This window comes from Stegodyphus dumicola, chromosome X2, assembly GCF_044657685.1.
Source record: "Stegodyphus dumicola isolate Sdum_Otavi_A_Nest chromosome X2, ASM4465768v1".
Taxonomy (NCBI): Eukaryota; Metazoa; Arthropoda; class Arachnida; order Araneae; family Eresidae; genus Stegodyphus; species Stegodyphus dumicola.
The window spans coordinates 167,637,331-167,659,632 of NC_140781.1; the positions used below are offsets into that span (position 1 = coordinate 167,637,331).

The 22,302-nt window shown below is 33.2% G+C and overlaps 1 protein-coding gene across 1 annotated transcript in view; it reads right to left on the reverse strand.

Annotated features, from left to right (window-relative positions):
• Positions 1 to 19,898, reverse strand: part of LOC118200089 (N(4)-(Beta-N-acetylglucosaminyl)-L-asparaginase) — a 36,035-nt gene extending 16,137 nt beyond the window's left edge. Inside the window, exons 1-5 of the mRNA XM_035372009.2 lie at positions 19,410 to 19,898; positions 17,107 to 17,260; positions 10,590 to 10,702; positions 9,628 to 9,740; positions 1,410 to 1,612 (exon numbers count right to left, since the gene is read on the reverse strand). Coding sequence (XP_035227900.1) covers positions 1,410 to 1,612; positions 9,628 to 9,740; positions 10,590 to 10,702; positions 17,107 to 17,260; positions 19,410 to 19,527 — 701 coding nt within the window. The 5' untranslated portion in view covers positions 19,528 to 19,898. The remainder of the gene's footprint in view (positions 1 to 1,409; positions 1,613 to 9,627; positions 9,741 to 10,589; positions 10,703 to 17,106; positions 17,261 to 19,409) is intronic.
• Positions 19,899 to 22,302: the final 2,404 nt, after the last annotated feature.

A 22,302-nucleotide genomic window follows, 5' to 3' on the forward strand; every position in this document is an offset into this window, starting at 1 on the left:
ATTTTTAGGACAAATAGATAAAGTTTCCAAATGAAATAGAAAATAAAAAAGGTTATAGTGAATTAAACTTAGAAGTTGCTTTCATGTTTTTTATCTCAGACATTCCCCCCTTTCAAAAGAAAAAGGTGAAGCGATAGAGAAGCCTGTTTGAGAAAAAAAGCATTAGAGTAGCAAAAATATGAGAAATATAATTTTGAAACATACAAAATATAATATTAGCTTTTGAACAATAAACCTATAGTACGCAAAATTTTGAGTCCAATAATAATTTTTAGGCCCACCAGCGGCCGAGTGGTAAAAGCTGCTGAACACTGGTAGTTTGATCCGGGGTTCGAGTCCCGGTGAACGGGCTGGCTGCATGGGCGTTTTCATGGTTTTCTCCATGTGTAACGTGGATATGAGCCAGTTTCCCTTAAAAAGACCTCCACTGGGGATCCCTCCCTTTTTCCGTGTAGTGCCTATGGGTGGAGCACATAATAAGTTAAAAATAAATTAATCATAAGTCCTTATGAAGATTTGAGTCTAATCTATAAAAAGTTATTGTTGTTTCGAACATTCACATCACAATTTTGATACTCCAGGGAAGGATTTCCAAAATTTTTCTCCACACCGGATCACAATTATAAAGATTTTATATACTAAAAAATTATTACAGATGATCATAAATCTTAAAATTTACAACAATTTTCACATTTATAAGTAATACTTATAAGCTGCTTTTATATTTTTTATCTTACACATATATATATAAATATGCCAGATGAAGACATTACATTCTATTTTAGTAAAACAAATTTCACTTAATATCTAAAGAAAATAAGCTTATTTTGAGAAATTAAAGCTTGAGATCTGGTGTCGTCGAGACTTTGGTGATTCTGGATTTTGGAAATTTCTAGATTTCTGCTTCACTTATTGTTAAGGTCAGACAGAAAAATGCTAACCCCTTCCCCCGCCCAAGCATACACAATCACAACAGCCAAATTGAGACCTTGGCCAACATCAATGTATGTAATGTCATGGTTTGATTCCCTAGCCAACAGGTGTTTTAAAGTGACATGTAGTAATCTCAGTTAGTCAGGAGAAATACCATATTTACGGCATACCTGCTACCTTCTATTGTGTATTATATTAACCCCTTCCGTAAAATGACGAGTGTAGCTCGTCATTCATTGTGCGATGGTTAATTAAATGGTTATTTCATGCACACTTTTTCATTATTAAATCGTACCGGAAGGGGTTAATTACTCCCAGACTCTGTATGCGGAGCACGAGAAGAACTTTTTACATAATTTTATTTATTGGTTGCTGGTCTGAAAGTTCAGATGTTGGATGTTTAGATTTCAGATTTTGTCTTGCATAAGTTTTATAAAAAAATTTATATATTGCTTTAAATTTATCATTTAACTCACCCTGGAATTTTAAATTTTGCTCCATTACTTGATGTACCTCCAGCAATTTTTCCATCTTTATCAATGGCTATCATTCCAATTGTATCATGATTATTTATGCTGAATTTAGACTGACTATGATTAGTATTTGACTTTAACTGAACACTGGTTCTCCCTAATGCTTTATATGGTCCACATGATACTTTAGGATCTGGATGTACATTCTGTAATAAAATAATAATTTATTAAAATATAAAATAAACAACCCTGAAATAAATTTGGTGACTTTCAAAAACTTAAAAGTGATTCAACACATATAATACATAAAATGCAATTCTACAATGCAAATTTCTTTATTGAAAGCTTTTGATACTCAAAATATATAACAATAAATGAGTTTAGCATGCATAATAATTACATACTATATAATCAAATCACAAAAACACTGAATCAAAAGCTTTTAAAATAATGGCTGAATTTTAGCATGTATCCCACAGTCTAAATCATAGAATGTTAATTACAAACTTTAAATATATTAACCAATTTCAGATTTACAATAAAATGCATACCTTCTTACTGCTGTTATTTTCAATATATTTATGATGTTAAGTAGCACATACTTTTCGACTTCCTTTGTGTAAATATTATAGTTTGAGAAGACTGCCCAATTTTCATGTTACTATTTTTTTAGATTTATTATTGAATTAAAATGCTACATCTATATTATTAATAAATACAACCTTCACACAAATGTGGTGATGATTCCACATTTCAAAATACAATGTATTTTAGTTTGCTGCATGAGATTATTTATACTAATAAATTCAATATCATACCTTACATTCTGCCTGAAAGATTTGTTATTTTGTTATCTTAAGTGGAAAAAAAAAATTCCTTCATGAAACTTAGTAAAAAAGAATTATTATTTAATGTGGTAAGGATTCTTTGAATTGAGTAAGAATTACCAACCAATAATAAAATATGAAAAAAAAAAAATAATTACTACAGCCATTTAAAGATTTAAGATATCTGCCTACAGGGGATAAAACAACACTGCTCTGCTTCATGGTATTCAGATAAATGTGCATTTTCAATATACACTGAAGTGACAAAAGTCATGGGATACCTCCTAATATTTTGTCGGTCCTCCTTTTGCCCGGAGAAGTGCAGCAACTCGACGTGGCATGGACTCAACAAGTCGTTGGAAGTCCCCTGCAGGAATATTGAGCCATGCTGCCTTTATAGACGTCCATAATTGTGAAAGTGTTGACGGTGCAGGATTTTCGACACGAACTGACCTCTCGATGACGTCCCATAAATGTTCGATGGGATTCAAGTTGGGCGATCTAGGTGGTCAGATCATTCGCTGGAATTGTCCAGAATGTTCTTCTAACCAATCGCGAACAATTGTGGCCCGGTGACATGGCGCATTGTCATCCATAAAAATCCCATCGTTGTTTGAGTACGTGAAGTCCATGAATGGCTGTAAGTGATCTCCAAGTAGCTCAAGGTATCCATTTCTAGTCAATGATCGGTTCTGTTGCACCAGAGGACCGAGTCCATGCCATGTAAAAACAGCCCAGACCATTATGGAACCACCACCAGCTTGAACAGTGCCTTGTTGACAACTTGGGTCCATGGCTTCGTGGAGTCTGCACTACACTCGAACCCTACCATCAGCTCTTACGAACTGAAATCATGACTCATCTGACCAAGCCACAGTTTTCCATTCGTTTAGGGACCAACCGATATGCTCACGAGCCCACAAGAGTCGCTGCAGGCGATGTTGTGCTGTCAGTAAAGGCACTCGAGTCGGTCTTCTGTTGGCATAGCCCAAGGAAGACGAATTTCGCCACACTGTCCTATCGGACACGTCCCTCGTACGTCCCACATTGATTTCTGCGGTTATTTGACGCAGTGTTGCTTGTCTGTGAACATTGACAACTCTACGCAGACGTCGCTGGTCTCGGTCGTTAAGTGCAGGTGGTCGGCCACTGCGCTGTCCATGGTGGGATGTTATGCCTGAAATTAGATACTCTTGGCACACTCTTGACACTGTGGATCTCGGAATGTTGAATTCCCTAATGATATCCGAAATGGAATGACCCATGGGTCTAACTCCAACTACCATTCCGCGTTCAAAGTCTGTCAATTCTTGTCCTGCGGTCATAATCACGTCAAAGCCTCTTCACATGAATAACTTGAACACAAATGAAAGCCCTGCTAAAGCACTTCGCATTTATACATTTTCTACACAATACTACTGCCATCTGTATATTTGCATATTGCTATCCCATGACTTTTGTCACTTCAGTGTATATGAAATTGGTACTGTTCTGTTATAGAGACCATATTCAGATATTGCCAAAAGCTGAGGATCTAGCCAAAAATTTGAAGCATAAAAATAATCGCCAAAATATTTACAAGAGAGTTAAGATGAAAAAAAACCTATGGGAAGAAATAACAACAAATATTCCAAAAATTAGGAACTTTTAATATAAATGAAACAACTTGCCAAAGAAATCGGGGGGGGGGACTGAAAGGGTTCAGATTTTAAATTACGTCCAAAAGGGCTTTTTTTTACGTTTTGTGTGTTACCTTTATTTATTGCATATCACGTTCTTTGCACTTAAACCACAAAATTCAGTTCAATAGCAATGTTGCAAAATAATTTTAAAATGAGCATACCTTTAGGATTTCCGATACACAGTTCCGCATGCTGGAGATAAAAAGGTTTTGCTTTCCCCGTACAGTGTTGCCATTGCTCGTTTTAAATTGTTGAGTTTGTTACTCAAAAATTAGTTAAAGTTTTACAAAATATTAAATCAAACATAAAACAAATTCCAAATTTCAAATTTGATCTTCCACATGCCCAGATTTGTAGAAGGATAACGTTATTCAAAATTTGATGGTTCTATGTACCGTTGTTTTATCACAATGCAAAAAATGTACATACATTTATGCAGATTTTGCATTATTTAATTTCCTCAAACATAATGCAGGAGACTAACATTTGGTGGCAACAGTTTGAAAAGTGAACGGACATTTATAGTAATTCAACGCAAAATCGCAAAACGAAAACAACAGTCCTTCAGGGACAAAGTCCCTTTGGACTAAAAAAAAAATATTTTATGGTTTTTCGTGCACTTTTTCATACTGAATATTCCTCATTCCTGAAGAAATTGTACAAAAGAGGTAAAAGGCAAGTCCAAATTTCAAATCTGTGTTAAGTACAGTAATAATAACACAAGTGACCATTACATCTTTGGAAATTGTATTCCCATTGCCAATTTGAAAGGGCATTCTTTCACTTTTTTTAAAAAAAGTTTAACATTGTAACGACTTCAGAAGTATACATTGAGGTGTTCATATGAACCAATCTCTCGGGGAATTTAGCAAAACTTTTGCCAATGACTCCGGTCCCGATAACAGAATAGTGCCGTGAAATTGCGCAATTTTTAAAAAGTGCTTCTAATTGCAAAGAAAACGTATGTTAGCATTCCATCATAAACATACAGCACTCTATGAAAAATGCATGTGTATCACTGCAACTGTGCTGAGAAATACAATAGAAAAAAAAAAGATTTCCATTTGAATTTGAAATAAAATTGACAACTTTACTCAAAAAAGGCTTACAACTTATAAAACTGTTAAAGGTAAAAATAAAACTTAGAATATTAATACAAAATCTTCTAAACTTATGTATTAAATATTAACAATTTTTAACATTTACCAAGGAAAAAGTATTTGAAATTGTTATTGACCTTTCTGACAAATTACCTACATTGTGCACAACGGTTTACAATAAAGGGTACTGTCTGTCTACGAGAAGAAAAGACCGCGCCACAGTGTCTGGCGGGTGGCATTTGGCTAGTACATTTTAAATAGGGGCGAACCAAGAGTTGTTTTATTGTTATTTGTTTTTGGCGACTATTGGCTGGGGGGAAAGAGTTTATCATTCGTCTTCAAGACACCCCTACGGAAAATGGATCAAGGCTCGTTTCTACGGCAACAGACAGCTGCAGACTAACTGCCGAGAACTTTTCTTATGATAGACAAACTGCATCTGTTATCAGGACTGGGTCCAGAAATGTATGTATGTGTTCATGTATGCATGTATGTATATACATATGTGCAAACATACATACACTTCTGAATCCAGCCCTGATAATAAAAAAGTACCAAATGAAGAATATAAATTTTCGTCAATCTAGGAAGACTGTTAACAGATAATGTAGTAATCTTTAGTAGTCTGAGTACAAATGTTACTATTACTAAATAAATTCTAGTTATAGTCAGGTGTAAACATTTCCTCCGAGTTAGATTTAATACCTTTATTTTGATATTTACAATGAAATGTGACAGTTATTAATTTTATACATTAGATAAAATTTCTATCTATAATTTTTAAGACTACAAAATTTTAACCCTCTGAGTGTTACAGGTTTAGCCCTGAAATTTCAAAGTTCCTCAGAATGTCATGAATAAATTATATTTTCTTAATTATATTAAAAAAAAAATTATTCTTTCCCTTTGTACCTTGATTTCTTTTCCTCCAGTATACATCCAAATTGAAATCAGATACATTGAAACGTGGCAGAAATCTTCATGTGTAATGAATAAGAAAGCCAGCCTTCTGTACAGAATTTTCCATCCATAAAGCTGAGAGGGTTAAATGCTCTGCAGACCATAACATATGATTAAGCATTTTTACTGTCCAAGTTAGATATAACACATGTCTAACATACTCAACACCCAGATAAAATTGTTATTTTATGGATTTATTTGCTTTGTTCGAAAGATTATAGCAAAGCACATGGAGCTTATTTACCTAAGGAAAGGAATGCTTTTCTAAACATGAATGAAGACCTTCTAAACAAACTTGCATTTATGTATACAGAGGAAAAGCGCTTCTGCAGCTAGCTCTTGTATCAGGATTTGAACTCAAGACAAACTATTGCCATTCAGTGCTCTTATCCACTTTGCCCCTGGCAGAACTATATTTTGTGGCTCTGAAAACAGGAGCATCAGGGAGTTGATGTTCTGTACTTGTCACTGTATTTTCCAAAATTACAAAAATATGTGTTGAAAACACATACAGCTGTTTTGGTTTATACACATATTTATAAAAATCCTTACACAGTCTTTATTTCCACAATGAGTGACCATAGATATATACTTCCACATAGAAAAATATTTTTAATAAGGCAGGTATTCATGTTTTGGCATTTTTTAATTTATACAATCAAATTAGTAAAAATTATGAAATGTAACTTTTATATGGCCTCCCTAATTCCTATAGCTGTATTTTGTAAAAGTCAAATACAAAGCTTTTGAATTTCATTTATCTCACATAAAAACATGATTTAGAAAACTTATTATACTTCTGTGAAAATAGCTTCAACATACCAAATGTAACAAAACTGCAAATTAAAGAATGTTACACAACAGTAAACCCCAAAAGAATATCTCTGTATGTTATTAAATGGAAAAAATATCAACTTTAAGTTATCCTATTTAAATTTTTTAGTCAACCTTTTAAGCAGAGTGATAAGTTTCATTTTCTGGCATTGAAAAACCTATTTAAAAAAAACTCTTCAATTTCTGTCACCCAAGCAGAAAACTTTTTGTGCTATATAGCACAAACATCTGCTTTAATGCTTTAAAGTTATTTTTAAGTACTTTAACGTATTTTTAAGTACTTTATTTAAATGCTTCTATAATTAGAAGTACAAGTCTATGAGCAACGATTATGAAACAAGGGTCATGTAAGGACTTTTACCGACACAACATATTTCTTTCTGCAATATGAAACTGTAAATAGAATTATTTTCAAATCCCTTTACTGGCAAACAGAAATATTTTAACTTAGAACAAAAAGTTCACATTTATTTAAAAAATATTAATATGTACCAGCATTTCTAATAATAAATATACTGTGAAACACCCTAACACATAATTACATGAAATAAGTTTTTTAAAATAACTTTCCCAAACCTTGACTAAGCTTATATCTATACTTTTCTACTATGTTTTAAAGCTTACGGTATAAAACTCATGTGGTTTATGCTTAGCTAAATGTCTCCATTATTTTGGAAAGTGGATTGTAAATTTTTAAGAACTTGAGATATGGTATCAAGGTTGAAAATCCTTTTAATACTGTATTCTTTTAAAATTCAACAAAATGTACATTCTCAAAGAATGAGACTTTTTAGTACTTGTTGATCATTTGACATGCAATGACACACACCAAGCTATTTGCAATTTTTGGCAATGAAATCCAGCTTTTTGATTTTTAGGAGGTATTGTTTGGTAGCTGCATTTGAAATGGCATTAAATAGACAGATGTATTCTCTGCAGCTTGTATTTGTCTTCATATGAACTCTGACAAGTAAGAAAACAAGTGGTGATAATGTTTACAACATTGGTGGTTATTCTTCATTTTGTTGATCGCCATATGGATTCCATGCATTCCACTGTTTCGCATGGATGCCCATTTCTAAACCAATTTTGACAATGAAATTTTAAAAAAGAAAATCTTTATTTTGTCTTAGCCCACAAAAGAAAGCAGTCACACAAAGTGGGGGGGGGGGAATCTCACCTTTATAGGAGAATCCGGAGCAGTTTCAAGGGCTGCTCACAAGAATGACAGCTGATATATTTGATGATATAACACGGATAACAAACAAGTGCCAATCTCTTCTAGCCAAACAAAATAATTCTTTGAAACTTAAAAATTCCAGCAGCTACTCAAACTGGAGCTGGACAGAATATAGCTTTTTTACTGCTACTTTAATGCTCAACTGACAGATAACTTCTTCCATAACACTTACCTTTTGAATGATGCTGAGTTATAACGAATACTCTAAATTCACAGAAAAAGCAGTTAAAAACAGTTTCAATGAAAACGTTTTTTGATAACATAAAATACATAGTTTCCCCATAAGAACTACTGCAACATACATGCTAGGGCAGGGGTTCTCAAGCAGGGCCAGGAATTCCCCCTATGGAGAATTTTGTAAATTTCAAGCAAGAGTACGTTTAGCTTTTATTTAGCTATTAAGAATTTTGTTTTAGTTTACGAATATAAAAAAAAAAAACTACTTTTGTTCAGGTTTTGGCATTTTCAGTATTTTCTATACTGTTTAATATAACATGTTAGAAAATAATGTAAATCCAAATAATCTAGCAAAAGGAGTATGGGGGTAAAAAGGCTAACATCCACTGTGCTAAATAAATCAGAAAAACAGTAAATCTTCATCCCTAAAGTAAATTGTTATGTCTTCGATATTATTCGGAATTCCATACACAAATTCTGAATTCAAGAACAAATTAATAATAGTGATTTAAGAATATCTCTTTCTTTTAAAACTGAAACTTGTGGTGGTGTGGTGTGTGATTATGGCAAAGCCTCACGGGCTATCAGCCTAAGGGAAGGGATGCCTTCGTGGAGGACTTTCTAAGGGTAACTGGCTCATATATACGTTACACATGGGGAAAACCATGAAAACACCCATGCAGCTAGCCCGTTCGCGGGATTCGAACCTCGGACCAAACTACCAGTGTTCAGCGACTTAACCGCTCGGCCGCTGGTGGGCTCAAAACTGAAACTTGAAATATGCAGACAATATGACTTTCTAATCCGTTAAAGTCAGTTTTGAGTATTTTCCATTAACATTATTCTTCCTCTTATAAATTTTACATACTAAATACGAATGCTGGAGTTTATTTCATGACAAGCAGTTCTCCAAACCCTTTTATATGGATTTACTTTCTTTCTGAATGATTTTATCGACTCTTATGACTACTGCATCAACTGCATTCCACAAGTTAAATATATATTTAGATAATTTGAGAAACTCACCAACAATTATTCTGAGTTTTTAAAATGTAGATTTGCTTCATTTTGCTTTCAGTTTTGTTTTAAAACTGATTTCTCCAGTCAAAATTAAATAATTTATGCGGTTAGAAAATTTTAAAACACTGGAAACTAACTTTACAAACAATGTACATCCATTCTGAAATTCAAATGTGCTTTATAACTGTTTTTTTTTTTTTTTTTTTTTTTTTTTTTAATGTTATGTTTATCACTTAGAACAAGAGGCAAACACATCAGTACAATGCATGGGAAAACTAACAAAAATTAAGTCGTAACAATGATTAACTACTACTAATTACAAATTATTCTTACTTTTTACAAAAGCCATGATTTAAAAAAAGGAGCAACAAAAATGAATACCCTCCAAAAATTTGGCTGGCATTTATCCATCTTCCAGTTTTTCCAAAGCTGAATTGAAAATGGAGTACTTAAATTTTCTTCTTTGAATCCCATACTCAGTGCAAACTGTGTTGCTAAACAGATTAAGAAAAGAAGTGTGCTGAGCTTGCCTTTAACTTTGCATAACTAATAGATGAAAATGATTTTTAACCGCACACTTAGTTTATTGCATGAAAATATGATTTTCAGACTTATTATAAATATTCTATAGTTTTATTTGAGGATGCTTTTTATATCAATAAAGACTTAATTTGAAATTAAATATATTATACTTTCACAAATATTTTATAGGGCAAATTCATTACAAAAAATATCATAATAAAATCAGATAACTAAATAAAGTACCAAAAATAAAAAAAAAATTAAAAAATCCATTAAATTTTAATCAACACTATTCTAAAATACCAAGCTCATAATTATTCAGCTATCACAAAACTTTGGTATTCAGTGATAATAACCATAAGTATTCAATCACAACATAAAAAAATCACTGAAAACTCATTTCAGCACATTACTTTTTGAGTGCACATCAGCAAATTTTAAATTATTAGCTTTGAATAAACCTTTTCTACAGAAATAAGTATTTTAGCCTTTAACTTTTATAATGTAGATGGATGAAAACAAAAGCAACCTAATGCAGATAATGAAACTGCTAGCCCATGTTTTGAGAAAATATCTTATCCCTCCTAACTGAAAAGTATGAAAGAATAATTAATTATTAATTAACCTTTTTCACCTCCCCCTCCTTTTTTTAAGATAACACACTTTAGTCCTTGCACTTGTTAATAAACATCTTATTACGTCTTCCTTAACATACTTTTTTGACAATAAATTTCAGTATGACACAATATATTAACCTGGAAAAACTTTTAAGAGTCTAAATTACCAACTTTAAAAAGACTGAAAATGTCATGGTCAATTACCTTGGTCACCAACCAATAAGGAATGTTCTGTATTCTCTAATACTTTTCTAGCAACAGATATTGCACTCTTGATTCGGCGGAGGTCTGCAACAGCCCCTACATCATGAGTAACTCTATGAAAATAATAAGATTATGTACTGAAATGTGCCATACTGCTAATTTAAATATGAGTATTAAAATAACTAAAATAATTTTAAAGTAAAAATAAGGAAATGTATTCTACTATGCACACATTAACATTCGAGATATCTTTATAAAACACATAAACCTTTTCAACAGCTACATTTTTTCTAAATAATAAATTCATGCTTCCATATCTGCTGAATCAGTATCCACAGTTCAGATATGCAAATGAATAAAACTGACATGAGTTTTATAAGTCTTTATGTTTAAAATGTAAAGAAAGTGACAGCTGATCATAGTATGGCTAAAACATGATACCTCACAGGTCCGGAGTTCGATCCCCATGTTCGGCAAGGTTGACTCAAGTTCGGCAAGCCTTTCATCCCTTGAGTGGGATGATAAAATGAGTACCAAATTTATTAGGGGACTAAACACTGGTGGGTCCTGTAACAAGCTGACCACTTGTCCAGAGCATATGGTCATCCACCCTGCGGTCCACAGTCAAGAAACCAAATATCAAGGCACTGCAGGCATGCCTCTCTAAGGGCTGTTGCACCACTGAAATTAGTTTAGTTATAACTAAATAAGACAAATGGAAAGGATCATAGCAGAGCTATGTGTATTCTCACTTCAGGAGAAACCCCTCAAATTCTGAGCTCACACCTCAACTTGATAATCATAAAGATATTGATATGAAAATTCAATGATCAAAGAGTGCATGGTTTATTTATTTCTGTATCTATACTTCTTTTCAAATTTTCTTTCATTCTGGCTTCTAGTACTCACACTATTTCCATTAAATAACATATCATTGCAGCTCTCCTTCTCTTTAGGTTCACATTTACTTAACACAGCTGAGAGCTACAAAATGTAAGACTGGTGATGCTAAAAGTGGCTGGAAATAAATAGTGAGCTTAGAGGTAAGAAAGTCAGGTATTATTGCTACCAGTCGTTGAAACAGTATGTTAGGCTGTCCTTTACAAGAACTGCATTTCTTCATTTTCACTCATCTTTACTGGATGAAACTAAAATATCAGAATCTGTTTACTTTCATGGGTAGGAGAGACCACACACTCTGGTATATAATATAATTTGTGTTACTTTATTTAATAATGGGTACTTTTTTATTATAGCTATTTCCCTGAAAATTATTCATGAAACAATTCACTATGTCACCAAAATAGGCAAACCATGACATCGCCAAAACATATTTATGTAACAACTGAGGATTGCACAAACACACGCTAATTTTCACCTTCAATTTTGAGGTTCATAAGTGCCTGTTTTATTTTTCATAGATATGAGAGAGCATATATTCTAATAGATAGTACATTTTACATTACTTTATTTAATTACTTTATTAATATATGTAGCCAAAATGTATGAGGCAACCCAAGTATGCAGATGTGCAGATTTACACCTTCAAATTCGATACTCATTAGTGCCTGTTTTCGTTGTACTGAATGCTTTTTCCTAGAAGGAACTGCAAAGGGACTGTAGAGTTTGCTGGTTGTTTGGGGGGGGGAGCCTTGAATTTCTTTAGAAATATTGTATATTGCCAAACAGTACAGAATGCAGTACTTTCCATGTTATCCACTCCACTCTTACAAAGTCACCAATTGTTGGCGACTACTTTCCACCAATCTAACATATGAAAAACATCCATTTTTAAAAAATGGTAGCACACTAAAAATTATATAAAACAGCAATAAATTAACAAATTTAACATCCATAACATAACAGTAAAAATTACATAAAATAAACACCCATAACAAAACACTCAAGATTTTATAAAACAGTAAAATGCAACAAACATCCACAATAAAACACTTAACTTTCTATTTTCTTGGTCCGTGTGTACAGTGACCTGCTTTAACTTAAAAAATATCAAAGCATCACTATCCAAGTACAAATCAATATGGTAAAAATATTTTTTAGGGTCCCCCTTGTCGAAAATTGACGATTGGCCAGCAAAGCACAATTTCAAGATGGCCGCTACACAAAACCAAAATAACAAGTCAAAGAATTGCGCAAACTCGGTGTAAATGTACACACTGATCTATTTTTCACTTAAACATTGTAGAATTGCACAAATTCAGCATTGTGCATTCCCTTGACTTGACACATCAACCTATGGAACTACTCTGATATGCGCCCTCAAGTCACCAAATTTCTCGCCAAAAATGTTTGGCGAGAAGCTCCACGCTGCCATATTGCTATCTAAATTTTTTGTCTACATTTCGAACTTTAAGCCTAAAATGTCTCCAAAACACGGTTTTCATGAATGCAAAACCGTTTTGAACACACAATTTAAGCTGAAAATCCGAAACAAAAACAAAAACTTTAGATAGCAAAACCGTAAAGTTTCTAACCAAAATTATTTGACAAGAATCCATGTACACAGCGATATGTTTTATCTTCAAAAAACATCTACGAATGGCACAATCTAGGCAACGAACGAATCTACGAACGATGCACACCTCGTTTTAATAAATTAACATAACAATAAATTTCAAAGAATATCATGTATACAGCGTCCTGTTTCAACTTAAGAAAACATCTACGAATTGCACATTTTAGGCAACAAATGAATTTACAAACTATGCACACCTCACGTTAATAAATTAACATAACAATAAATTTCAAAGAATACCATGTACACAGCGTCCTGTTTCAACTTAAAAAAACATCTACGAATTGCACAATTTAGGCAACAAACGAATTTACAAACTACGCACACCTCACTTTAATAAATTAACATAACAACAATAAATTTCAAAGAATACCATGTACACAGCGTTCTGTTTCAACTTAAAAAAAAAAATCTACGAATTGCACAATTTAGACGATACGCACTAATCAACAAAATAACTAAAATAAATTTCAAACAATTAAAAAAAAACAATAATGACAGAAATTCATACTACAAAAATAATGAACATAACATTCTACAAAATAAGAACAAGAATAAAATAAAATGCATTAACCATGAATCAATGCTTTTTCTAACAGCAGAAATACCAATTTCATACCGCCTTTAACATGCCGCCATGTAGTCACTATTGGATTTATATGACACCCAGACACACTATCCAGAAAATCCATACTTTAGTTCACAAATAAAATAAAATAACAAATAATCACAAATCCCTACTTCTATCATGCACAGCCACTAAAAATAATCTCCCAGACGTTCTTTCCACACCTCCAAATACCCACTGCCCCTCAACAGAATGGCCACGACGATATTTCCTTTTGCCGAACTTCAATTCAACAAATTCTACCATTTTAGCTTCTCAGACATAGAGCACGACGCGAACCAACGAACTCCAGTGAAAGATTCTTCAACGTCAACAGGGTTGCCATACAAAACATGCAATAGCACCAAAAACTAGTGCAGAACACATATCGCCACATTTGGTGAAATTAGGGCGTATATCAGAGTTGTACCCAACCTATTTTCACCTAATAAAATCAATAGAATGATGGCGTGATATAATGTTAAAACAAAGTTACTCATCAAAACTGAAAACAAAATTGTAGCCAATCAAAGCTCAGCAAACTGCATTTTAAATCACACAATAAATTACCATAAAAAAGGAAATATGTGTTACCGCATATATGCACTACAAAAAGGAAACATCGACTTACCATATTTAGAAATTTCTCTGTCTTCAGTCTGTAGTAAACAAAATTCTTTAGCAGAATCCAAAAACTTTCTAAAATTATCTGAACTAGAATATGCATACTGCCATCACCCCATAAACTCACAAAAATAAGAGTAAAAAATATCCTCTGCAGTGTCGGACTGTTGGTGGCATTTTGTGCATGAACCTTTCTTGCGACAAACTCATTCAAAGCCATCTGAATGATCTTTACGTTCGACCATACGCATTTCCTTCATACAAACAGGACACTTATAGTGACTATTAAGTAAACCTTCATTTATGCACGGGTCAATTAATGTGTTTTTTTCGCCTTTCATTCCAAATCGTACAGAAACTTCAGAGTAATCTCATCACATACAGCCATTTTACAGTGAACAGCACAAAATAAGCAACATGGTGAATCTTTGGATTATGGTAACTTGGTAATTTTTTGGCGAAAATTTGGCAACCAACCCTGCTACAGCAACTCACTAGTTTTTTTGGGGGGATGCCATTTTGTTTTCACGAAGTAAAGGCATTTTTTTTTTTTTTTTAACTCAACATTTTTTCCAACAATCTGCTAGCCGAATTACGCTTATGCTAGAACTTTTATGGAACAAAAGTGCTTAATCATGACGAAGATTAGTTGCAAGATTGGGAGAAAGTGCAGAATCGCCCACTGCTTCGTGCGTTTTTAAGAATTGCACATACTCGGTATCCACGTACACGTCGACCTATTTTCTCTTAAAAAAACATCCCAGAAGTGCATAAAAATGGCACTGCGCACACGCTTCACTTTATCCATGTACACATCGAACTATTTTGACTTAAAAAGTCAAAGAAAATTGACAAAAATCCAATTCTTCTTATTGTAAAAAACGCCAAACAAATATGTGGGTGATTCTGCACTTTAGCAGCGAAATCGTTTCTGAGTGCTTATTAGCTAAAATCACGATCGGAATTTTCTGGAAAGTGTCACATGACATGTCTCATGATCTCTCATTTCTCCGAGACAAAATAATCTGTGATTCGAACTGTGTACTTCTCAGATTATTGCTAAAGTCCTACCTAGTAACCTTATCGCCTTACCAAAATGTCGCCAAACTACCTGTTACCATATTCCAAAGATTAGCCAGCAACGTAATTCCTAACTGACATTCAATGCAGAAATATGCCCTTACAAACATTCTCCCAACAGTCAAATTTACCACAATCGCGCAACATTCAACTACTCGGATTACCATAAATGAAACGACAATTTGGCGATAAATAAAACAACTTGGTGATAATCTAAGAGGCACCCTAAAATATAGACTGCCCTCAATCTGTTTTAACTTTAAAAATAATAAGAAAATTGCTTTTGTTCAGTATAACCAATTTTTTTTTTTTTTTTTTTTTCATTCTTTTTCCATATTTAGACATGAATATTTCCCATAGCTGTACTCAGAGATATGCTAAGAAACAAAAGAATTACAAAACTTAACCAGATGTACATTCTGGCAAGCAATAAATAAAGTGAACTGCTGCCCCAATGATGTTCTCAAATAAATTTCCTACTAACATTCAAACACTTTGCTGGCAATCTAACAGTATATTTTCATATAATTCAATCATTTGCTTTATACAAATTTCAAAATAGTGCCATTAAGTGCTAGCATAGTGTGCAAGCAACCATTATCAGGTTGCCAAATAAAATACATGTTTGATATATTCTAGGTCGCCTACTTTGGCGTCATAGCGCTTTGCCCAGTGATTCTTCTCATCGCTGGGTGGATAACATGGAAGTATCCATAATGCAAAAATTCACATTCGATGAAGTTGTACTTTGTAAGTGATTGAACTTAATGGATCAAAATTTATGCAATTCTCTAACTGAAATCAGATCATTGTATATATGGAAAAACAACAGGCATGTGCAATGTTAAACTTGTGCAATAATCTGATTTTTTTAAAAATATAATAACAGTTGTGTACATAAGCGAACAGCAGCACACACACATAAAAAAAATTAAAAAACAAATACATTAGGATTTCTCCAGGAAGGTAAGTGTTTTGTTATGCACATTTCATGTTTTTCTTATTTATTAATTCATTGCTCATTTATTGGATTCCTAGTGCACTACCATTTTCAAAATCATTACCTGTCTCATATTAGCTTGGCGAAAAATTAGTTGCCAATGAGCCAGGAACTTTTCAGAAACAGGGTGCAAATAATCAGAAAGCTCCTCAATACAATATATATTATAGTGCACAAGAAACCCTGCTATTAATTTATTTCATGATGGTAACGTCTTGCATTATTTGTCAATTAATCTTGATTATGTATGTTGTACAAATATCTTATTATATACAACATTTGCTATTATCTATGGTTTCATGTATTCATTGAAAAGTTTGGAAATGTATTACCCATGGATATGAAGGTACTACTGTACTCCATCAGCATTCTTACTCATCATAAATAGGTTTAAGATGTTCATGTGGCCAAATGTAAGCATTTTCTTATTTTTGAATCTTCCCATAATTTCTTCTTTTTATATATTTCTTCCAAACAGTATTTCATGAGCATTCTTATTCATCACAAGTAAGTCTGATGATGTTTATGCAGCCAAACTGAAGTACTTTCTTATTTTTTTAACTTGATAATGTATACTAACATAATTTTATTCTTGATATCTATTATTTCTTTAAAAGAGTGAGCAATATAAAGCTTTTATTATTTTACAGTATATGTAAATAACACATACCCATCCATTATCATAGCATCTAAAGTAGTTTCACCACTTTCATCAGGACTACCACCATAACCAACTGTATGATCACACTGTTCTATCTCACACTGAGAGCAGCCTCTCTCTACAGCATCAAGAGCAGAACCACCACTAGAGACTACATCCCACGCTGTAATTATATCAGATAAAGTTAAAAACTAAAAACAAATTAAGTTATACAAAGGCAGATTTAATAAAATACCATTTAGGAAGAGTTTAGATTTTATTAGATTAAATGCCCATAGTACCACAAAATAATACAGGCAGACCTTATGAAAACCAACAAATAAACATCTCATGAACTAAAAAAATAATCTAAAATTTAACTGCAAGCCTTTCAGAATTTGTTTGATTAATGCAGGACAAATCTGACATGAACAAGAAATTAAGTATAAATGACACAAAACGTAATACACATGCTGAATCAGTTAAAACAAATGGTTAATCTTTGGATTATGGAAACTTAGCAATTTTGGGGCGAAAATTTGGCGACCAACCCTGCTACAGCAACCTGCTAGTTTTTTTTTTTTTTTTTGGACCATTTTATTTCCACGAAGTAAAGGCATTTTTTTTTTTCTTTTTAACTCAAAAATTTTTTTTCCAACAATCTGCTAGCCAAATTACGCTTATGCTAGAACTTTTATGGAACAAATGTGCTTAATCATGACGAAGATTAGGTGCGAAATTGGGAGAAAGTGTAGAATCGCCCACTGCTTGCCACGTTTTTAAGAATTGCACATACACGGTATCATCCATGTACAGATCGACCTATTTTCCCTTAAAAAAAATCCCAGAATTGCACAAAAATGGCATTGCACACACTCGACTTTAACTATGTACACTGCTAAAGTCCTAGCTAGTAACCTTTATCGCCTTACCAAAATGTCGCCAAACTACCTGTTACCATATTCCAAAGATTAGCCAAACAAATATATCATAATAGATATTTGGGCCCACCAGCAGCCGAGTGGTAAAGTCGCTAAACGCTGGTAGTTCGATCCGAGGTTCGAATCCCGCGAACGGGCTGGCTGCATGGGCATTTTCGTGGTTTTCCCCATGTGTAACGTGTATACGAGCCAGTTTCCCTTAGAAAGTCCTCCACGAAGGCATCCCTCCTCTTAGGCGAGATAGCCCTTGAGGCTTTGCCATAATTACACAAACAAACAAAAAAAAAAAAAACATAATAGATATTTAATACAATTACATGAATCACAAGCCTACAGGCATATTTTGCATCACTGAAAGCACTCCAACCAGTTGTAACTTTTACTATCTCAAATGTCTAAACATTTTTTAAAGAAAATTTTTTGGCTGAAATAAAAATTTCACCTTGAATATTAAATTCTTATTTTCAGTATTTGCTTAAAATGATTAGAATAAATTTGTCCGTTAACCTGGCATTTTACAGCAGAAATGCATATATATCTCAGAATAAAGAAAAAATTCCTCCCATCATTTAATCCTGCATACAAGACTAAACTCACAAGTTTAGTTGAAACTCAAACTTTTATCAGTTTTGCTGCTTCTTAATGTTTATTTTATATAATTTGATCAATATTTATAATGATCACATAGTTTAGTTACAATTTAACCAATAATAGTATTTCATATCAACTTTTATTAAGTGTTTAAAAATTGTTCAGAGCTTCAGGTATAATTATAAATGAAGATAAAATACATGACTAGTGTGAAGAGGGAGGCAAAACTAGAATGTTGCAAATAACATTAGTTTCACGAATATTCGCTAAAACCAGATATGTATATTCTAACCAAAATCAAAGTATACAGTAACTTGAAATTTCAAACAAGAATTTTCAATTTATAATTTAAATATTTATGTCATACGAAAAAATATTTTGTAATTATGTTAGGTAATACTTTAATTAAAGTAAAGAAAAATTAAGATTCCAAACTAATATGACATCTGAATTTTATAAAAAAAATACTGCATTTATTTTCAAGGGCTACATTTCAATATCACAGTGCTTTTCAATGAGGAAGTGTTTATGTATCTCCAGGCATTCACCACATTTACAAAAAAAGCATTCGTTATTTTCGAGTGCAATAATTCCGCAAAATACATTCTGAGTAACACATATTTCTCATTTCATTAGGATCTTGAAAAAGTTTTCCATTATACAAGGGAATTGAGACTGGCACATTTCCAAATTATGTGACAATTTTTATTATTTACAGCTACCTTTGCGTTTAAACCAGACTTTATGCTGCTTGTTCGAAAATCCAGATTCAAAATAAATGTAAACAAGCATTTCACTTACCTATAGCAGTTCCATTTCTGAAACCCCACGTATTTATAACAAGCGGAATAGTTCGAGATTCACACATGGCGGGAATAATAAAGAAAATCAATGATGTAACTGTCAAAATCAAAGCCATGAAGGAACAAATTTACAGTACCAAAAACCGCAAATAATTTTTCGGACGCAAATTGACAAAAACTTACAAAAAGCACGTGACGCTATGCGATAAATTTTCAAAAAGAAATAAAATTTATTTATTTATCGATTAATGATTGCCTTTGTGCGATAATGAAATTATGATTTTAATTTTCTACATTTTTGCTGCGGGCGGTAGAAATTTTGGCGTAAGCGTATATAGCGAACGTAAAAATTAAGCAGTATTTTTCGAACAATTGTAAATACACTTGATGCTGTTTGGTTAGCACCCCCTCATTCCCAAAAACATCATAGACCGCTACTAGCATACAACCGTTCCTTCCCGTTTGCCGTTGCCGCCGCGTGTAGCTTGCAAAGATGCAAGCTGTATACCGGCTATCTTCATTATACCGGCGACTTCACGTAGCGATGCAGGGACAGAAATGCCTAAGTGAGTCCTGGAGACAAGATATAATACATAAAACACAAATTTTTCTCGTAAAATGGAAGACTATATACACAATATTTACAACCATTTTCTTTTTATTAAATAAATGATGAGGCTGAAGTCAAAATCATGCTATAAACACATATTCAGCTGAGATTTTCGACAGAGCAGATGCGAAGGCACATTTAAGCTTTATATAGGAAAATTTTGGTTATCGCTAAGCATGAAAGCCGCAAAAGGGTGAAGATGGCGATCCTCATGAAGAATCGCGTAGCTGAAAGGTTCAAAATGGTTCATTATATTACATTCTTATGCTTTCTGACAGAAGCGTTCATTGAGTTTTCTGAGAAACTTCGCCAACTGTTCGATCTTAAGGTCTTCGAGAAGACATTTGTTACGAAAATAGAAATGGGCATTTGTAATAATGTGAAGATATCTGGTTTGGACTACTTGAAGCTTCTTAAGTTCCATATCGGAGATAGTTGTCCATGCCGGCGAAGCGTAAGTCATGACTGGTCTGATAACGGAGAAGTAAATAAGTCTCTTCTTGTTCAGGTCCAGTGAAGAGTATTTCCCAATAATTGTGTATAAGCATTTGATGATTTTAAGTGCTTTGTCACGCACATTATTAACATGATGTGTCCAAGTATTGCGGTCATGAAATAAAACACCAAGATATTTGGCCTGGGAAACCACCGGAACAATATCGTTGAATAAAGAAAGTTGTTTTTTGATCGGAGCGTTCCTTTTGCGTTTCCGAATCATTAAGAGCTGTGACTTTGAGGCATTAATTTGGATTTGCCATTGTGCCCACCACTGTTCAATCGAATGAATAAGATCGTGAAGTTTTTTTTACTGTGTGATTTACATTTGCAGATTTCACATATAACGCCGTGTCATCTGCATAGCAAGCCAAAATAGAGTTGTTCTGTGGTATTTCTGGAAAATTTTCAGCATAAAATAAATAAAATATCGGTCCCAGGACCGAGCCTTGAGGAATACCACTACGATTTTTTTTTTTTTTTTCCCGCAGGAGTCAGCACCATTTACGCAAACATAAACGTCTTGTTCGTGATGGAAGACTGCAAATAAAAGCTCTCAATAAAAGTGACAGGAAATCAATTTTGAGAGAAGTCCCTCATTGCCAGACGCGGTCGAAAGCCAGATTTAAACGGGTGGTTTCCGAGAAATATTCTGTCTAGCCGAGGAAGCGATATCCCGGCTATGAGGAAAAACCGAAAATAACTCAGTCTGAATTAAGAGTTCGCCCTAAACATTATGCACTTGCTTTCTATGCTTTGGCTTAGTTGGACAGCGGTCTGTCGCCAGAAGTTAGCCAAATTTATCGTATTTCGTGCTGATTGTGTATTATCACTGTTACTGATCCATATTAGCACTGTTATGTAATAGAATTTTATTTATTAAATTTAAGCTGAATAATTTTTTTAAAATCCTTTTGTATATGAGCGACTTTTCTCCTAATTACTTATATTTTAAATTGTTAATTGCATAATCAGCGACATATTGTAAACAACATAAAAGGTGCGTAAAAAAGGAAAGCATAGTTTATGTAATAATGAGTATTTGTATATTATTTTCATGTTATTAATGAAATACTTTTTAGATTATAAATGCATCAGAAACTATACTTTTATTGTAAATGCTACATATTGAAACATTGGAAATTTATGGATTTATTATTATGCATGATGAAAAACATTTGCGTATACATTCATTAATATAAATCTTATTCATTACATTAATACTAATAAAGATACACCAACAGCTTCTAAACCGTCGCATCTCTCTCTATCTATGCGCATGTAAACATTGCCATAAAGTTTACTTGAAATCACTTCTAATTCATATAATGATCCTGCAACTGGCAGCAACTGCAGTCATCAGTTCTTTGCACATTATCATGGATATGGAATTCACAGTTGAAAAATAATTGATGAGCACTTGAGTACTAAAGAGTGTACGCATTTCGTTTTTGGGTTAATTCATAATTATATCATATGTATGATGATATGTAAGATCTACATAGTATAAACATGCCGATTGAATAATAAGAAATTTAACAACTGTGCATTTATAACATTTGATCACTTAAAACATATAGTGCACAATTGATTATCACTTTTATGTGTGTTTACATAATAGATTATAATTTCTCATTATGTGCACTGGCCTACCAGTGGCCAACCGGTAAAGTCGTTGAACACTGGTAGCTGGTCTGAGGTTTGAATGCCGCGAACTGGCTGGCTGGATGGGTGCTTTTGTGGTTTTCCCCATTTGTTACGTGTATACGATCAAGTTTTCCTTAAA